The sequence below is a fragment of the Mus musculus genome, chromosome 8 (assembly GCF_000001635.26).
Source record: "Mus musculus strain C57BL/6J chromosome 8, GRCm38.p6 C57BL/6J".
Classification (NCBI taxonomy): Eukaryota; Metazoa; Chordata; class Mammalia; order Rodentia; family Muridae; genus Mus; species Mus musculus.
Genome location: NC_000074.6, coordinates 92,944,339 through 92,964,155, shown reverse-complemented (window position 1 = coordinate 92,964,155; position 19,817 = coordinate 92,944,339). Strand labels below are relative to the sequence as shown.

General features: G+C 46.9%; 1 protein-coding gene across 3 annotated transcripts in view; it reads right to left on the bottom strand.

Annotated features, from left to right (window-relative positions):
• The window catches only part of Slc6a2 (solute carrier family 6 (neurotransmitter transporter, noradrenalin), member 2), a 41,198-nt gene extending 37,512 nt beyond the window's left edge, over window positions 1–3,686 (bottom strand). Inside the window, exons 1-2 of one of the 3 annotated variants that reach the window (XM_006530793.4) lie at window positions 3,396–3,686; window positions 2,635–2,962 (exon numbers count right to left, since the gene is read on the bottom strand). In XM_006530793.4, coding sequence (XP_006530856.2) covers window positions 2,635–2,908 — 274 coding nt within the window. In that variant the 5' untranslated portion in view covers window positions 2,909–2,962; window positions 3,396–3,686. Of the gene's footprint in view, window positions 1–2,634; window positions 3,110–3,395 lie in introns of those variants that run through there. The other 2 variants (XM_006530794.4, NM_009209.3) reach the window with 2 other exon arrangements.
• Window positions 3,687–19,817: the final 16,131 nt, after the last annotated feature.

The window sequence follows — 19,817 nt, the reverse complement described above, 5'->3', positions numbered from 1 at the left end:
GGAGCCTGTTCCAGGTGGATGCTAAAATGCTGTTTATCCAAGCCCTCCCTGTCCAGAGCAGCTGAGTTCCAACCACAGCTCTCTTCCCCTGAGTCACCACTAAACAGTCCCTCCTTAAACCTCTATAGCAACAGTTGCTCTCCTATCTCTTTCCTATGGCACCCTAATGATGCTGCTTAAAAAGCAGCAACTACCCACTCTGAGCCATGCATCACATAGGCTCTGCATGTGCACTGAAGGATTTAGTCCTTATCCATGTGTGTAACTGAACAAGATGGTTACATATATGAGAAGAGACTAGAGAGTTTGTCCAAAGTCACACATGTTAGAGAAAAGAGCCTGTAACTTCACAGCCAATATTCTTAATGCCTAGGCTGCATGCATGCACGTGCATGTGTGCGTGTGCGTGCACGCACACACACACACACACACACGTGTGTATGTATGTATGTATGTATGTATGTATGTATGTATGTATGATCATCTCCAGCACCTTACTGTGCTAGTTCCTATAATGTTTCTACCATGGTTTGTGAAAATGACCATAAGTCTCTGAGAGATTGGGTTATTTTGTTAATATATTTGTTCAATATAAGTGGGTAGGAATTGTCTACCACATTCCTAGGACTTGAATCTTATTGGGGATTAAACACCAACAGTCTGTGCCCTCAACTTTTCTCAGACTGCTTGGGAAACAGGTCCATAAAAGACAAATTATGGTACAACTCGGGATAGGCCACTCTAGGACGAATATACTCTCGAAAGGGAATGTCAGTCAATTCCAAAGAAAACTTTACATCTGTGACAAATTTGTGGCACGTTGTTCCTGGGCTATCAACTTATCATCCAGCACACAGCAAGTGCTCTTTCCAAAACACAGTAGTGGCCAAGTGGACAGTGTCAATGAGAGCCCTAGAATATCTATTTAGCACATGTGTCAAGTTGTCCACCCGTGTTGCTTCCATTTCAACGGCATATAACAATGGAAAAGACTTAATGTGGCATGGTAGCAAGGACTTCTGGGGACCAATGTCCCAGGCAGACAGAGTGATGGCTCATACATCCAGGTGACCCCTACAAAGCCTAGCATTATGTCCTACACTGAGCTAACCCAGAGAAACATTGTTGATTAATGAACGACTGTCTGATGTCTAGGGACAAGCAGTCTCAGACAGTCACTAAGGACACACAACTTGCCCCAAAGTCTCCCAATTTGTCATTTACTCTTCATCTCCCTGCTTGCTACAAATATAGATTCTACCCTTTTGCTCTTGTTACTATTGGGCCCCGAGGGCTAGAATGCTCCAATCTGCCCGGAGTCTCTGGAGGATCTGCAACCACAGAGTGAGGAAACGTGTCACCTTTGGGTTGTGTGTCCTTTCCTTAGCTTTCTCTCTCCACCCACCAGCATCTACAGATGAGAGCACTGAGCCAGAAGAGTAGAGACAGGAAGCATCCCCCTAGACTCGGGACCTTTGTCTTATCTGGAGTACCCAATGGTGACAGTCTCATATCGGGAAGGGCTCACAGGACTTCTCATCAGCTGGCTCCTCTTCCTTGGTGAGAGCTGATGCTTCTATATGCAACACAACTCAGAGCCACCTGTTCTCTTGGGTGACCACACCCTCTTTACAAATACGGAGTCATGTTTATCCCAAAGCAAGTGTCCAGACAGAACACAGAAATAAAGAACCATGCATCTTGGTTTCTAAGGGCACAAGCCTCCCACGCCCCTAGACCCCTGCCTCCAACTGACTTAAATTCTGAGACAGAATTAATACATGGCAGGGTGACCCAGGGCAGGCCAATACCTTCCTCTAGAAGCTTACACCCCTAGGCTCTGTGCAGGGCACTCTTGAACTTGTATCTGAGTAAAGATGGTGGGGCTGGGGTGCTTTGGCCATGCTAGGCTCCAAGCCCTTCAGAAAGGAGTTTGAGGTTTCTTCCATTGTGCTGGATGTGACCTCTGGGATCCCATTCCAGGGCAGATGGGTAAAATGACAGCTCATCAGGAAGAGGACAAAAGAGCTGTCTGCTGGGTGTCTTTTCTAGGTTCGCATGCGCTGGGCTTCACAACTTGACCAGAGCTTGCAAAGCGGAACAGGACACTCCAGTCTCCCAGGACTCCTGCCTCAAGGCCCAGCTCAGCTCGACATCTAGTGTCCTGATCTCGCAAAGGCTGTGTACACTTACTCCTGTAGCCCACTGGTGATCCAAGGGCTCTCGTTTTATCTAGCCTAGTGTCTGAGTTCCAAGGCTGAGTGCTAGAGTTACCATCATCCTGTGTCCGGCCGGACTATCCCAAACTCTTCTGGAACCCTTTAAAGAACTTACTGATCTCTACTCCCCTTTTCTGTACCGCAGCATTGACTCTGAATTCCTCACCCAACCGGATGCCCTCTATTCTGTCCTTGAGCCCCTGTGCCTACTACTGTTCAAGGTCCTGCCTCTATTTCCCTAACGGAGAACACTCCAATCCTATTTCTAGGTACTCTTAAGAGTTCTTTCCTGCACACTAAATTCGTTCCTGCGTCTCCTCTTCTCCTCCATGTGCATCCCTGCTCCCTCCCCAGCCAACGCCACAAGAACAGGCAGCATCCCAAGTCCAAAAGCCTCAGCCAACCCTGTGCTCACCACCACCATTCTTGTAGCAGAGATAAGGGAACCGCCACACGTTGGCCAGGTCCACAGCGAAGCCCACCACGGACAGCAGGAAATCAATCTTCTTGCCCCAAGTCTCCCGGGGCTGAGCGTCGCTGTCCTGGGACGCCAAGAGGCACTGGACTCCGTTGCGTTCCTTCACCACTAGTAGATCGGCGGTTTTGCAGGGCCTCAGGGGCTGCTCAGGCAGCGGGTCCGCCCCGCCGAGCTCCGGCTGCACCTGCGGATTCATTCGCGCCAGAAGCATGGGTGCGGCTGGAGAGAGGGACTTCGGAGGTTCTGGGGACACACCAAAGTTCTGCTTGTATGAAAGGAGAAAAAGCAGTCAACAAGGCTTGCCGCCCGTTTGCACAAACTGAGACCACCCAGGGGAGCCCAGACGTCAGGATCTTAGGGCTGAGCGGACTCCCAGCTTCCAAGAAAAGGAGCGCCTGAGTTGGGAATTTTTGGAGACTGAGTTGTGACGCGCGTCCGACTGGGACAGAATTTATAGGTGGGGACCTCCTCGGGCCGCCCTGTGGGTCGGGCTAAAGAGCCCACCGAGGTCTACCTGGATCATTCACTTTCTCCCCTCCCCTAAATGCCAAGTTTCCTGCGGGCCCTGAGGGACCAGAGTTGACTCAAGGGCCCTCCCAGCTCCGGGGGGCGCCCTCCGACAGCACTAGGAACCTTCAGGGACACTCTAGAGGGTGCAGCCACTCACGATGTGCCTCGGAGCCGGTCCGCACACTTACCGGTCCCGCGCGCAGAGCGCACTCACGTGGCGGACAGCACGGGGATCCCGGGCTCCAGCCCCGGCTGGGCTCCGCCGCGTGGCACTCAGGCGGGGCCCTGGGAGCGCTGCGGGCACGGGGTGGCCGGCAGGACGCGGGCTGGATGGCTCTGGCCGCGCCAGGAGGAGGCCGACCTGGTAATGTAGCCTGTGCCCCAGGTAACGCGCCTATTGCATTAGCCCCGCGCCCAGCCCGCTCGGTCTGGAGCCTGTTAGCGCTAATGCAGACTGACAGCGTGGCCGGGACTGGCAGAGGCGGGGGCGCAGCTCCCATGGGCTCCGGGGTGGCGGGAGCCGGACTCCCAGGGACTCGCGGGGACCTGGCTTAGCACCATCTCTGACTTTTTTTTTTTTTCTTTTTTGGCAAAAGTAGCGCAGGCAGCTCCCCCAAACACCTGGCTCTGACCTCTGGACAGATGAAGAGAGGGACAGATTCCCAGAATTCGGGTTAAGTCTGTCAAAGGGGGGTTGTAAGGATAGGGGAAGTACCCACCACCCCAGTGACACCAGCGTTGTCATACACCCAGACCACTTAACCTACTTGGTGAGAGTTTTCTCCACCAGCAACAGGGAAACTTGGTGCTTCAGATAAGGATTGTGACTGGTGGCCTGCAGGCTGGGCCTTTGGGGCAGTGTTGTTTGGCGGACTCTGCTGATGGAAAGGTCATAGCCCGAGATTTTATTCCTGGCTCTATTTGCGGCCAGACTGTGACCCTGTTCTTGGAGTCTGTGACCCTGATCTATAAGGCTGAGAACTGATAAATAATCATTCTCAAAAATACCTCCCTAACGCCAAATCACGCCTTTACAGCTTCCCACAAGTGGACAACATCTTCAAAGAGCCCGTTGTTTGGTTCCGGAAACAGGAGCAAGACAGGAAACACATAAATAAATACTTATTCTGGGCGAGAAGATTGGTGCGGTATGGGCCGAAGGCAGGTAAAGCAAAGTAAGGAAATGGATGGGAAAAGCAGGGCTGCAGATTTTTAACAGTACGTTCTATAGTGTTTAAGCGTGGACTTGAGAGTTCTTCTTGTGTCTGAATCCACCCCGCAAGGAGAGCCATGGAGACAGTTCCCAGGTGTTCTCATTCCCATGTGCAGAGAGCTTAGTGACCTCAGAAGAGGAAATTGGGGGAAGCCAAATCAGTAAGGTCAGCAGGCAGGAATGTAGGGAAGACACAAAAGCAGTATGGGAAGACAGGTAAAGCCTAGCCACAGTGTCACTCCACACTTGCAACATTCCAAGCTCAAAGCTACCCCCCCCCCGGGGCACTTATTAGCTCTTGCTTCTGTCTAAAGTTGCTCAGGTCTTAGTGAAGATATTCCTTCTCAGACTCATGCATTTAAAGTTCACCCCCATTCTCTATCAGATCACTGACTTAATTAACTCATCAATTAATTATTACTTAATTATTAATTAACCCCCATCTCCCCTTTAATGGCAGTTGAACCCCAGAAGAACAAAAGCATTGCCTATCTTTTCTAGCTGTGTGTCTCTGGCAGTAGAACTCACTAAACACTATATAAAATGAACATGTGACTAAATGTATAGATGATACAGGGTGGTATTTAAAGAATTTTCACAGACAGGGCCAGCAACACAGGTATCCCATGGAGAAGATACAGAGAGGAGAGGAGGGGACAGAGAGGATGGGAGGTTCACCCTGACCTCTTAGGGACTGATGACAGGAAACAGGAGATTAGGCCAAGGGTGGACCTGAAGATTCAGGATGAGAACTGAAGACCATAGGTTCCCGCTCATCAAGAGTGGTCATCTCAGGACCTCTGTGAGGTTCAAGTGGCCTGATATGTGGGAGGTGTCAGAGCAGAGCTGAAAGGGATGCTGAGTTCTCCTGGTTCCCCAGTTTCTGGTCCCTCCACCTATTATGGATAAAGACACCAGAATCCCTCTGGCTAACCTGTTGTGCCCTGCTCTGTTTCATGCCTGTTCAGCTGGTATTTGATCTCTGGGAATCTTATTCCTAAATGCCTACAAAGCCCCCCAATCCCTCTGCAACCCCAGAGGACCTCCAATTACCCTTCCTGCTCACCTCATTTCCCCGATCTTTCCAGCCACACAATCATCCCCAGTTGCCAAAGAAATTCTTGAAACTCAAGCCCAAGATCATTACCTGAAATCCCACAGATGTTACAGCATGGCTAAATGAACCATAGATGCAGAATAGTCTCCTTTTCTCCTTTAGGACGCTTGGTGTTTATCTGTCACTTTTCTACCATGAGCATTTGATACTTGGGCTGTCGGAAAAAGATAACTCCCAGTTTCAAATGATGCCCCTGACTCTCCAAGACAATACACACACAGGGTCAGCAGTGCAGACAAAATTTTGTTTGTCCATTGATTGCCATTAATTTGATTACTATTAATTTTATCACCATTAATTTTCTCCTTGCTTTCCCCAAGTCTTTTCTCCTCCTTCAAGATTGCTCAGTGCTTATAAGTACTTGCCGCTCTTGGAGGAGGAGACTCAGATTTGGTTCCCAGCACCCACATGGCACCTCACATCTGTCTGTAACTACCATTTCCTCTTCTGACTTCCACAGATACAGGCATGGATGTGGTGCTTAGACATCCATACAGACGAAACATTCATACACAAAAATAAAAGAAAAGAAGTCTTCAAAATATACTTTCTTCTTTAGCACATGGGTTAGTTATACTTAAGAATTAATATTATGGTCGTATGTCCTGCTGAGGTTTTAATACGCTTTTCTCATCCTTTTGGCTGAGGAATCCCTGCTCATCCTCTCAAACCTCCAAGGCCAGGGCGAAACCTTCCCCAGCAAGCAATGCTCATCAGAGTCAGATCCTACTTTTTATGGGGCTCTGTGTGTTTGCCTGGTCTAGTTATGTGTGCAGTTCCTCTATGCCGGATAAGGATGCTATCTGATCTAACCTCCTACATGGCTGGGACTGCACAAACTCATATAAAACAGAAGGGACTGGGAGCATGTTCCTTGCCTGGGATAGTTAGTGTTGGAGTCATCCAGACACAGAACTTGAAACAAAGGTCAGAATGTGTGAGGGAGGGAACTTCTGGGAAGACTTGAGAGAGTTGAGCAAGCAGGACAGGAAAGGACGTGAGACCAGGAGAAGGTGGGTTAAAGAGTATCTCGTGAAATCAGCAACTGGTGTCATCCTGTAAGGACCTCAGGGGCACAGCATATGCCTTGGAGCTGGCCCACGGAGGAGAAAGCTAAAAGGCTCACCCATGAAATTTGTTCCCAGTGATCGACTCTCCCAGTGTTTTCCGTCTGACCTAGGATGTGTATGTGTCTGCTGCCAGAGAAGAGTCTGAGCAGAGCCCAGGTCCTGGAAGTGTCTGTTACAGGATGAAGAGAAGCATCCCCCTACTCCATGGATATTAGCAGAAGGCTGATTGGCAAATCCTCAGACTTCCCCCTGTGGCTTCCAAGACATCTGGGGAACTCAGTAAGGACACCAGGCTGGGGCTGAGCCGAAGGAGAAGATGTCTCCTCCATCTCCGGCCCAGACTCCCTGCCCATGGTTCTAAGGGCCATTGGGGCCATGTGGCTTCTCTCGAGCTCTGTGCCCTGCCCACCAGGTGGCCCGAGGGCAAGTAGTGGGCAAGAGGCTACAATATTATCAGAGCTAACATGGTCTCTGGGGAGGCGTCATTTCCACTTACCGTGGCACTTGGTGACACAGGCCATGGGATGCAAGGCAATCGCTGGGGCTGTTAGTCCATCTTTGGTCATCTTCCTGCAGACACCAGGCCTTGACAAACAGAGCTTAGGCTGAGGTGCATCTAGAATCCAAGGGCCTGAGTCCTGGAGGTGCTTTAACAGTCTTTATGTTTAAGGCATCATAGGAGAAATTAAAGCAGGAGAGAAAGAACATACCTGTATGAGAGCTCTCTCTCTCTCTCCCCTCTGCCCTGCTTCCTCTCTCCTTCCCTCTCTTCCTCCTTCTCTCGCTCTACCTCACTCTCCCCCTTCCTTTCCCTTCCTCCCCATCTTTTCTTCTCTTTCCATTAGACTATTAAATATCTTTCACTGAAGCTAGTCTGCCCAGGGTTATTGATCATTGGTTTAAGCTGTGTTCTAAATACAAGTAGAATTAACAAGTCTCCCCCCCCTTCCCCAATATAAAACCTTCATGAGTTAAAAATCTGTCTCCAACCACTTCCCACTAAAACCCCTTGGGGTTCTTAAAGCTTCTTGCCCAGAACGTTGTGGCTCAGTCTTTGGTGTCTTCTCTGTCGAGTTCCAAGCCCAGTTGGCCCTCTGCATGCACTGGCATTGGAGAGCAGCCATTGGTCCCTCGTTGACCTCCACATTTAAATCATCTGCTCTGGGTTCCAGCACTGTAGATTCAGCTACACTCTGGGCCTCTCCACATGAAACAGAGGCAATGAGCACTTGAAACTGGCCACAAGCAAATCAAAGCTCCTGGCACCCAAACCTGGCTTATACATAAGCTGCTGTTCCACAGTTGTCCTCAGTCTAGGTTACACTGTCACCCTCATTTTGGCTCCTCGAGGCAGTGAGCTTGACGTCAGCTTAACGCCTCTTGCTCTCGTATCTAATCCTGCGCAGTTTCTGTGGGCCCTAAATCACGTCATGTCTCTGCACCTCTAAGGTGATTTCCCTATCCCAAGCCTTATCATCTCCTTCCAGAATGGCTGGGACAGTCTCCAGGTGGCCTCCCCTGCTTCTCTCCAGTCCTCCGTGACTTGAATCCTCTAGGACTACAGGAGGATGCTTTGGCAATGTGTTCATGCCCCGTTACCCTCACTCTCTTCCTAAAATGGCTCCCGTCTTACTTGGGACAAAGTCTAAAATGTGTCCCTAACCAATGAAGCTTGTTTGCACTGGTCAGGGGAAGCCCTGCAGCCCCTATATCAATCAGGGACTGGGGTGTGAGAGGTAAGGACAACTTGAAGGACAAAGATGCAGTGCCAGGCTGACCATATTTCCTCTGCCCAGGAGAGAGACAGGAGTTGGGCATCTGACCTCTGTCTTGTAACTCTCATGGCCATGCTAAAGCCATCCAAGGATCTGTGTGGGCAGGCACACAGATAGTACAGCAGAAAGGGTGGCTGTGTTGTTTGGACTGTGCAGCTGTGGCTGAAGCCATCATGGAGGTCACAAAAAGAAGAAAAGCAACACACATATCAAGAGAAGAACCAGGAAAGAGATTGGAAAAGATATGTCCAGGATACATGGTTCGGTCTCCTGGAAGGAATGAGGGTTATCTTTCTTTCTGTGCCTGCCCACATAGATCCTTGGATGGCTTTAGCATGGCCTAGAGAGTTACAAGACAGAGGTCCGATGCCCGACTCCTGTCTCTCTCCTGGGCAGAGGGAATATGGTCAGCCTGGCACTGGATCTTTGTCCTTCTCGGAATTATCAAAGCAGATGGGAGCTCAGAAACAACCATGGAAGTTGTATCAGACAGGTATCCTATGAGTAGCCATGGAAGTGAGTCCATAAGGAAGCAAGGACTCACTTCCCAGAGAGAGCATACATGCACCATTCTTAATTGAATGTGAAATTCCTAGAGTATAAAAAGCATAAAACATTGTGTAAAATTCACAGTTTATAATAATTATTATATGAATCCATTCAATTCTCCCAGTTAAATAGGGCGTCCCCATGTCTCACAAGGCTGTGATCCTATACACACAGCCAGTCCTAAAGGTAAATCATTGTCCCTACCTTGTTTTTTTCTTTTTCTTTTTTTTTTTTTGGTGTTACCACCTATAGATTTATTCCCAAATATTGCATTGTTTGGCTTTATTATGTAATTTTTTTAGATTTATCCAGAATGATGGCATTTGCCATAGTTCCCTAATTTTTATTGTTGTGTATATTCATTCTGTGGAATGGATGATCACAATTTATTTATTTATTTGGTATGAAAGACATGGAGTTTAGGGTTGTTTCCAGAGTATATGTGTGTTCATGGGGGTGTTGGGAGGAGTGCGTTAATATTTCAAACAATCCTATACATAAACGTGTTAAAATGTCCACATCCACATTTACAAGAACTTCTTCCATTTCTTGGAAGTTCTCTGTTGTTTGTTTTTTGTTTTGTTTTTGTTTGTTTGTTTGTTTGTTTGTTTGTTTGTTTTTACGCTGTACTCAGCTTTATGAAGAAGTGATAAACTGTTTTCCAGGTGACTAACCAACTTGCTGCTTGCCAGTTCCTCGTTCTTGTCTTCAGGTCCTCAGTAGCCTTGGTGTTTGTCTTCTGGGTTGTTAATTCTTGAAGATCTTCTGAGGGTGAGATGATATTTTATCGTGGTGAATTTGCACTTCCCAGACTGTAATCCTACTATGTGCCTTCTCCCGTGTCTCTGGATCCTTCCTGTTTCTTTTACTTCTGGGAAATGACAGCACATTTGGCCAGTTGTCTATTGGCTTGTCTTAAATCATAGAAGCCCCTGAAGCATGCTGGCTGCTCATCTTGCTGTGTTTTGTGCAAGCGTCCTTACTTGGTTGCGCAAGACTCTTCTGCTCTGCTCATGATTCTGATACGTTACTACAATTAGGAGTGTCAACATTTCTTACTGTTTATGTGTTTTGGTGTAATTTGACAAGTTCTTCCTTTGCTGACATTCTCCTTCATTAGATGTTAAAATTTCACAGTTTGGGTCCTTCATATTTATATCTGTGATGCATTCAGTGAGAGTTCCTTTTTGAAGATGTGTGGTAGGAATTCCACTTCATTGTTTTTCGTGAGAACAACAGATAATAAATTATCTTGGTGAAAAGTTGTCACTTCTCTGCTTTGATTAGCAAAGAATTCTCTATTCTAAACAGTTGCCTTCTAGAGTTTAGCTTCTTCTGGGCTTTCTCTTCTGGTCTACTGATGTATTTATCTGTTTGTAAGCATCAAATACCTCACTAGCTTAATAACCATTACTTTAGATTCCTAGCTAGAGAGAAAACTGGCCAGTCCTTCTTCATTGAAAGTGCCTTACCATTACTCCTATTTAAATTCCATATTTCGCTTGCAGAGTGCTAGGGGGGACTGGAGCACTGCACTTCAACAGTGACTGTGTCTCTCTGAGGTCAGTCTGAAGAGAACCAACCTCTTCAGAGGGCCTGATCCTCTCGTCTGGGAATAGAGGGCATGTCTCCATCTTCCTTGGTGTGCAAAGCATTTAAACAGTGTGTGAAGCTTTGCATCAGAAGGAGAATGGCACCAAGGCTAAAGCACAGGCCCAGAAACTACATGACATGAGTTTAATACTATCCCCAGCACTGCGTGCCTGCAAACTCTTGGCTGAGTTCCTCTGTTTGCCGGTGTCTCCATTTCCTCATCTTTAAAGTGTGTAAGATGCTGCTGCTGGTGGTGATGATGATGGCATGGCGGCCTGAGCAATGGTGGTGGTAGTGGCGGTGGTGGTGACAGTGGTGGTGGTAATGACTTACCTCATGGAACTGCTGGGGGATGAATGAGTAAATAAACACAAAGCACTTAGAACAGCATCCATAAATCAATATTTCCCATAAGGCTATTGGAAGTACAGAATTTGATCTCCAGAATTTAAGTTAGGCCTACCTGACTTCAAGTTTTATGACCAGGAAGAGTCAGAAACCGTGGATGGTGTTAACAGCTGTGGCTGCAGCTTCTGGAGTTGTAACTAAAAGCCGACTTCAGTGCCGCACGTCAACCTTTGTTTGTTGGATAACCTTCAGATTCAATTTCCCCATCTGTAAACTGGGCATGACGGCCCCTATCATGGGAGTGTTTCAAGACTCTGGGACCATCAGTAGGATTTACAGTTGCAAGGCTGTTGGTTTGTTTGCCATGGCTGCTTAAACCTAGGCACCCACTTACCAGCTTTGTCACCTGACTCTGGTGAGTGCCTCAATTTCCCATTGCTGAAACAAGATCATGATGGACTCCATCTCATTGAGTAGACACAAGGCTTAAATGAATCAGTGACTGCAAAGAGCCCAAGCAGGGCTTAGCACATGCTAACACACAATGAGTACAACTGACCTGCACAGTAGATCTTTACTTGCTGTACAAAGTCATTCTAGGCACTGTGCTAAGTTTGCTTCATAGAACATTCACGGTTGCTATTAGATCTACTCCATAGGTTAAGTAATGGGGCTGGAAAATGGCCAAATCCCTTGTCTTGGGTAGAAGGGCTAGAGTGGGACTGGATGGGTCTTGAGCTCAGGACGTATACTCTTTGCCACTCTCCTATCCCAGGGACTCAGACACTTGCTATTTGGTTACCACCCTCCTCCATGGTCCTCCCTCAGCAGCCTGCTCATCCATTTTGACTAGAAACCTTGAAACTGATGCTTTTCTGAACCCCAATCGTGTATACCTGCCAGATGTTGCCTTCTCTAGCCCTCCTACCTTTCAAGATTGACAAGTTTTTCCCAGGCTCTTAGGTTCACTCCTTTCACTGTCTTTAGAACTTACCACCAATGCTATCCTCTTTCTCCTCTTCTCTTCCTCCCTGGGAAGTTCCCACTTGCCAAGACTTCGACACCCAGAGACACCCTCCCCTCCCCACTTTCCTCTGCTTCATCATCTCCTCCCAGGGAGCTGAAAAAAGAATCCTTCAACTCACCCACCCCCAGGTTATACATCCTCTATAAGTTGGCACAGGTTAGTCGTGGCTCTAAGACTTAAGATTTTGGTCCCCTGACACTTGAAAGGAGACATTTCCCACACCACCTGTCATCATGTGACACTCATCCGCCATTCATCACACCAGGTGGACTGATTTATAAAGGTTGTAGAGGTAGATGAAGAGTCTATAGGTCCAAGTAAAGTCTTGATAGTGGCAGGATGAAGAGGGTCCAGGTTAGGCAGGTTTCTCAGTGATAACAGAAGCAAGGTCACCCTCCACAGGCCACTGTTGCCTGTGATGAGTCACCCAAAGTTCACAGGTCCCTATGAGGAGCTTAGCAATTCACACTGCCTCAGAGCCATGAGGTGGTGAGTTAATGCCACTTTTAACACTCAGTTCCACCATCATACTAGAACAGACATTATCATGGGGAGAAGGTGGTCTTAGGAGGTGACCCAAGGGCTGTCTTCAAGGATGGATATGTATCCTCTAAGTATACAGTCATTGCAGGTAGATCCTCTGTGGCCTTACACTGAGATTATCCCATAAATGTGTGTGCAGATTTGCCAAATGAGAAATACATGCAGAGTGTATTTGGGCAAAATATATCATACATGGATGTACATAATATACTTAGCACGTACTATTAAATATATGTATGCATATACATCCCTAAAATATGTTGGTATATCCCTGAAGTTCTATATTAAATACATGTATGTGCATACGTGTATGCACATATATCCACATTTCTCTGAGTGTAAGAGAAAACAACTAATTATAAGTGAACTTCGTAACTAGTAAATATACCCATTTAACTATATAGAGGATATTGAAAAAAAAGGAGCAGCCTTGCAAAAGTTCCCCTGACAACTGTCCCCGTCAGTATCCCCTCCCTCTGCCCAAACAGAACCTCTACCCTGACCTCTGATGGCACGAATCCCTTTCGCCTGTCTAAACAATAGAAAGCATCACTTTGCGTATGTTGTAAGTTTACATAAATGCTATCATTCTGCCTGAATCGTTCTGCAAATGTTCTTGAGATTCTGCCAAGTTGATATGTAAATTTCCTTTCTTTAAACAAATCAGTTTGATTAAGGAAAACAAATTGATTGGAAATAAAAACATTGAGACCACTCCAGGACAAGGGGAACATGGAGTCCTAGAACCTAGGTACCACTACACCCACCGTTCCCTTTTATGGTTATGTAAACTGAGGCCAGGGCCAGTGGATGCTATGTCCCTCCTCCAGCCCCCCCCGGACCCCATCTCGGTGTGTGTGTGCTCCTGTCACAACAGAACGAAGTTCCAACCAATGCCTGAGACTAGAGAGCTTCCCTATTATGATATGTTGGCAAGAAATATTGCTCTTTATTTCATCCCACCCATAATTAGACACCAAGCCATTTCCCGGCCAAAGTTACTTCCCAGTCTTGAAGTGCAGAAAGTAAACTGTTTTGTTGAATCAATCGCCTCAACATTAAGTTGGGGTGTGACTGCACTGGGGGCCGGGGGGACCTGCTTCCACTAAAGCTGCTATCCAGCCTTCAAAGTTATGACAAGTCTTCTATCAGCAGCCCACCTCAGTGACCTATATTTTAATGTGTGCTATTAGATTATTGCTAATGAGACATCTTAGGGATAAAAGAATTATGCTCCCTGCTCAGGCCATGGTAGAAGTACAATTGAATTAAAGGCTGGAATCGTTTAGGACTCTGCTAGACAGGCTGTCCCCCAGGCTGGGCCTGAATGCAGATATTAGGCTTTGGAAATTACACAGGAAAAATAAGTATAATTGATCTAAGGTAACCGCACTCGTCTAAATTAAATAATGTGATTGTTACAGGCAGAAAGGCTCGAGATGAGGAGCGAGGCGGAAAAGGCTCCCTATCTGCAAACAAAGTTAGAAGTAAGAGCCCCAGGGAATTGACTTTTCCCTGATGAGCTGCAATCCCCTCCCGGCAGCCTCTTGGTAGCAGTCCACTTGGTAGCAGCAGGAAGGGAACCTGGTCTGGGTGTCCTAGAATGTGAGGCTGGCCAGGCACCCCACCACCATCCTCAGTCTCTCTTTCCCAAAACTTGGGTTTGTGGTGGGGGTCCTCACAGCCCACCCCCTGCTGGCTGACAGATAACATTTCTGTGTTGTGTCTTTCCCTGTGGAGATGCTCTCAGGGTTGTCAGAGGTCATCATTCATGGTCATTTCACCTCCTATCCCATGCCATCACTTATGTGACAACCACATCTGAGTGCCAACCTCTGAGCAGCCCCTGACAAAAGTCAGAAGACCCAGGTTGTCTGGGAGTTGTTCCTTCCTTGGGCCCCCAGGCAGCATCCTCAGCTCTTTCTCTGCGTCTGTGTTACCTGGAGGTTACCGTCCTCTGGAAGCACGCAATGGCTGGTGCTGGCATCACTTGTCACTGGGGAGAAACATGCCCATGAATCTGTGCACTGAGAGTTCGCACCTGCTGGCAGCTCTCTCTCCCTTGGCTTCGGTATACCCCACACATAGGCAACTCAGTGGACAGCCTGGGAAGAAAGATGTGGTGCCTCCCTCCCACCCCCCAAGTATCTTGCCTGCTGCAAAGTATTGCTGCTCTGGGGCCTTGAAGCCCGAAGTGAAGAACTTAGAAGTGTCAATCTCTTGTGGTTAAAACCATCTAGAAAATACACAGAGTGAAGACATTTCCTCTTGCCTCGATCCTTTCTGCAATCTATAGCTGGTCTTGATTGCCATCTTGCCAGGACTCAATGTCAGCCAGGAGACATACCACTGAGGGTGTCAGTTGGGGTGTTTATAGAGAGACTTAACTTGAATGTGTGCAACACCACTGCATGGGCAGGAAACCCTGATGGAATAAAGAAGGAAATAGGAGCATGCCACCGGAGTGCCCACACTTCCTGATCTGCCTACAAATTAGCAAACTCTTGCAGCCACAAGCCACTCCTGCTCTCATGCCTTCCTCCACAGGACCAACTGTGCCCTCAAACTCTGTGCCAAAAGAACCGTGCCACAACTTAAGTTGCTTGCTGTCGATATCTGGTAACAGCAATAAGAAAAGTCACTAATATCCTTTCGCATCCCCCCCTTTCGTCTTCCCTTCCTTGCTGCCACGAACATTCGCCAATTCACAATCGTGGACAAGAGCAGTTCTAGGAGCCAAAACTCTAGTGACAAATAAGACAACTCAAGTCCCTCCTTGAACTCAGGGAGAAAGGAAAGTCTAGTAAGTAACAAGCAAAAATAAATACAGTGTGGCTATGCATTGATAAAGGTTCTGAAGAAAATGCCAGAGTGGCAACAAGCCATAGAAAGTCCTGGAAGGGCTCTTGGCTGGTCCTCAGAGGCACCTTCTTTGAGGCTTCTATATCAGAAAGAAAAAAAAATTAGGAGGCCTCAGCCCTGTGGTCAGCTGAAAAGGATTGGCTGTGTCAGAGGGAGCAGCAATATCTGCCAGTGTCAACCAACAGAGGCTGAACACCAAGGCCATTGCTTGCAAGCTGTGACTAAAAAGAGGTGGACAGTGGCCTGGTTTTCTGGTCCCTTCTAGCAATTCTGAGGGGTATGGTTCCCCTCTCCTATGAATAAGGAGTCTAGAAAGGATTGTGGAGTAGAGCAACCTGACTGAATCTGTGTTTAAAGGGTCTGGAAGGCTGCATGGTGCAGGGACAGGGTCATGGGTGGAGGCAGGGGGCACTGATCAGCAGGTTCCAGAGTAGTCCGGAACAAAGGAAAGGAAGAAGAGAAGAGACTCTTGTCCCAGAGCAGGAGGAGAAAAGATGATCGTGATGACATTGTAAAGCCCACCACCTAAGGACAATGTGTGACATTTTCAGATTTGAAAATATTATTAAGGCAATACAGGCAGACCAGACGTTGGCTCTGTTTCTTGACTTTCAGAGAGGAGATGGGACTGGCTCAGAAGCCAGTGATCCAGGAAAAGCCTTTTTCTACCTTGCAAGCAAAGTCCATGCAAAGGCTGCTAGCCCCTGACCAGCTGTGGACATCACACACCACCGATGCTGGCTCTTTCAAGTACATATATTTCAACCATGACCTTGTACATAGAAAGCTGGCTTTCAGTGTGGGAACAGAAGAAAAGGCATCATTTGATCGGGTCTCCATGTAAATTCCCGCAGACAATATTTTAAAGGCAGAGTTCAGCTCTGCCTTTCCCAGTATTGACTCAAACCCTCCCACACTCTGTTAATTAAAAAAAGAAACACTGCAGCTCCCACAGAGCCCCCATCCTCCCCATGGTATCTGCACAGAATCCTTCCTTGGCACTCAGCTTTTCCTCCTATATAATCAAGAGACACTTTCCCAGCATTTACCTCGGTTCTTACATCACAAGTTCTTTCTGTAAGGAGTAACCAAATGATGGATGTATTGCCTATGATTGGGCTAGCACAGACCATTCTCCAAACATGGCGAACCTCCAGCCCTATTGTGTCCTAGAACACAGAAAGGAAGAGGGGAGCCTGGGGCAGGGTAACCTGCCTGCCACAAGGGACCCACATATCATTCCGTAATTACTTGTTTCCAGCTTCTCCTACTGTTTAGTCACCTGGGGTCTTTGTGAATTCTTCATTTCTTTCTGATTACTTGACTTCCGGTTTTTTTCCCCATGTTACCTTCACAGGGAGTTTAGTCCAGTGACTCATCTAATTGACTTCTTTATTTCTCTATTAATTTACTTTTTGATAGACACACATATAATGCATTGTGGTCATATTTACCTCTCTCCCCCTCTCTTATTCTCCCTCTGACTCCCATTAACGTCTTTAGTCCCAAAAGCTTTCCTCCTGTTACGTCTTTTTTGTTTAGTGTTGTTTCTGTTAGTGAATCGCTGAGTTTAGCCAGCACTACCTTTGTGGGCATGGGTATGAAGCCATACCCAAAGGGTGACTACTAGCAGGAGATAGAATGCCTATTGTGACAGATACACAATGCTCTTAAATGCATGCCTCCCCATGTTCACATATCATGATTGACTGGTCAGGATTTGTTTTCCTATACTCTTCGGCCCATACAGAATAGTAACAGATGTATAGCTCAGTATATTGGCATAGAGGACCCAGATATAAGTCCAAGAAACCACAACCACCTGGGTTTTGACAAAAATACCAGACATACACATTGAAAATAAAATAGTATGAGTAACACCTGATGGGGAAACTGGATATCAACAGGTAGAAGAATTAAATTAGATCTTTACTGCTAAGCCTACACAAAAATCAACTTCAACTGGATCAAGGTCCTCAGTGTAAGAGGTCGGGGTGGATCTTACCACATGAGCACAGGCACATTTTCGGAGCAGGATTCCAGTTGTGCAGGGAATACAGCCAACCGATCAGTAAATTGGACCTTAGAAAACTGAAACAAACAAACAGACAACAAACAAACACAATCCCAAAGCAAACCAAACCAAATACAAAACCAAACCAAACTAACCAAGCAAGCAAGCAAGCCAACCAAGCAAACAAACAAAATGTCTCCATGCAGCCAATAAGATGGCTCAGCAGAAGAGCCCAGCAACCGGAGTTCCATCCTCTAAATGTGTTTGTGTGTGTGTGTCGGTGTGTTTGTGTGTGTGTATGTTGTGTGCACATGCACACACACACACACACACACACACACAAACAAACAAATTATCTGTTAAAATATAATAAAAAGTTTTTTTTTCTTTTCTAAAACAGCTTCCTCAGCAAGGAAATGGTCAAGGAAATAAAAATCCCAGAAGAGGATAAAATCCTGGCCACAGATACAACAGATAGAGGATTCACTTCTAGGCTGTAAAAAACAAAAAACAAACAAACAAAAAAAGAAACAAAAACAAAAAACAAAACAAAGAAACAGAACACATCAAACCCACTTGACCTTTTATGAATTCCAGACTCCCATGTCCCCACCTGCCCATTTCCATTCCTGGTTCACAGAAGCCTGCCTTATGTTTAACTGTTCTTAGACAATCACAAATTACCACACTGTCAGTGTCAGTTACCCGTGTCTCCTCAACCCTGCCCCTTTAGACTATAGCACTTTCTAGATCATTCTGTCATTGGGCTGAGAGTTCCATTGTCAGGGATGAAAGAAAAATCTGAATTTCCTTTTAAAGAAATCGTGGCTGATTCCAAGTGGGTTGGAAATCACAAGCTGTGGCAGTTAGGACAAGTGTGTCAAGACACGGCCTTTCCAGGACAGTGGGGACTTCAGACCCCATCCACAGGAGCCCCTCTCTGCACATACCACCCCCCAAACAGTGACTGTTTAACACACACCTGGATTCCGATTGACACAGAGTGGGATGGGCGTGGACATGCAGCTTATCCCCTCTCCAGACATCTGTGGTTGTTAGGTCAGGATGATCTGGTTCCCTAACTCTGACCCTTAGAGTCACAGAGAAGAAGCTGGTTGCCAACCATCCTGCAGACATTTGAGGGCAGGAATGACAGCTCTCCCGGTCCTCCTCAGCCCACCTCCACCCACCCTTTTTTCTCTTCCTTGGGCTCCTCTGTTTCTTAGGATGTCTTAGATATTGGTTCTAGAGTTGCCTCTGGAATTCAGCAGCTGCAAGGATATCAAAGCTAATGGCTGAAGAGTTCCCAGGGACAGGTTTCCTCCCTGCCTCAGCCATTGATTTTCTCAGTTCTTCTTCACCCAGTTTGCTTTGCTTGTATCCCTGTGGAACATAAAGACAAGCCCCAGTTCTTCCCCCTGCTCTATCACTGGGGGTGGGTCATAACCATTTGTGATCACTTAGAAGGATATCCAAGGGTCGCTAAGTTCACTTCACTAACTGTGAAGTGTGGCACTTCACAGTTCAGGGTGGATCAAGGAAGGACTTACACCTCTGTCACAGGGACTCACTAGCCAGTACCTTGCAGAACACCTGGAGGCCCAGTCATGCTTTATTGACTCACCTAGTGCTTTTCAGCTTGAGAGATTCTCTATAGAACACCCGAGTTTCTGGTTCATATAAAGCTGTGGGAGTTCCCTTTGACTATCCTGGATTTGAGGGAGGGCACGCATTCTCCAGATGATGTCATACTCCCTATTTCCATAGCACTTGCTTCTTTGTTCTATCTTTGAGACATTTGAAACTTTGCAACCGCTGTTATTGACACATCTCCCTCTTTGTACAAGCATGCACACCCCAGAATGATGGCGCTGTCTGGGTAAGAGTTATCCCTGCTCCTCTGTGAGTGTCTAGGATTCCCAATTCCCATCTACCTCCCAGCCATGACTAGCCATCCCCCTGCATGCTTATCTACTATAGTGTTGCCAAACTGTTGCAAGTCCAGTTGTCCCTTATCTTTGTACCTCCCACTCCCTCAGGGCACCTTTCTCTGCCAAACAAGCACCCTGCAGGATCAACTTTTAAGTCCTCCCATCAAGGTAAGACTAAGGCTCAGCATTATCACTGTTGTGGCTGCTTTTGCATAGTTCCTGCACATAATAAGGAAAAACTTGAAATCTGGATCCTCAACAAAGCATAGTGACATCAGATCTACACGAGGGGCACAGAAAAAAACAACCTAGTTTTTGTTACCATTGTTCTTAAAGGACTTTAGAATTTCAGTGTTATGTCTAGGCGAGATCATCTAGATGCAAAATTCAGAGGTAAACAATGAAAGGTGAGATGGGTTGGATGTATCAGAACCAGAATCCAAAGTAATGCCCTGGGGAGACATGGCACCTGGATTTGGGAGATTGGGAGGCTAGACCTAAGCAGACCCAGCACAGCAATCCCCGAGTCACTTGACAAACATGGGCATAGCTAATTTATTCTTAGACT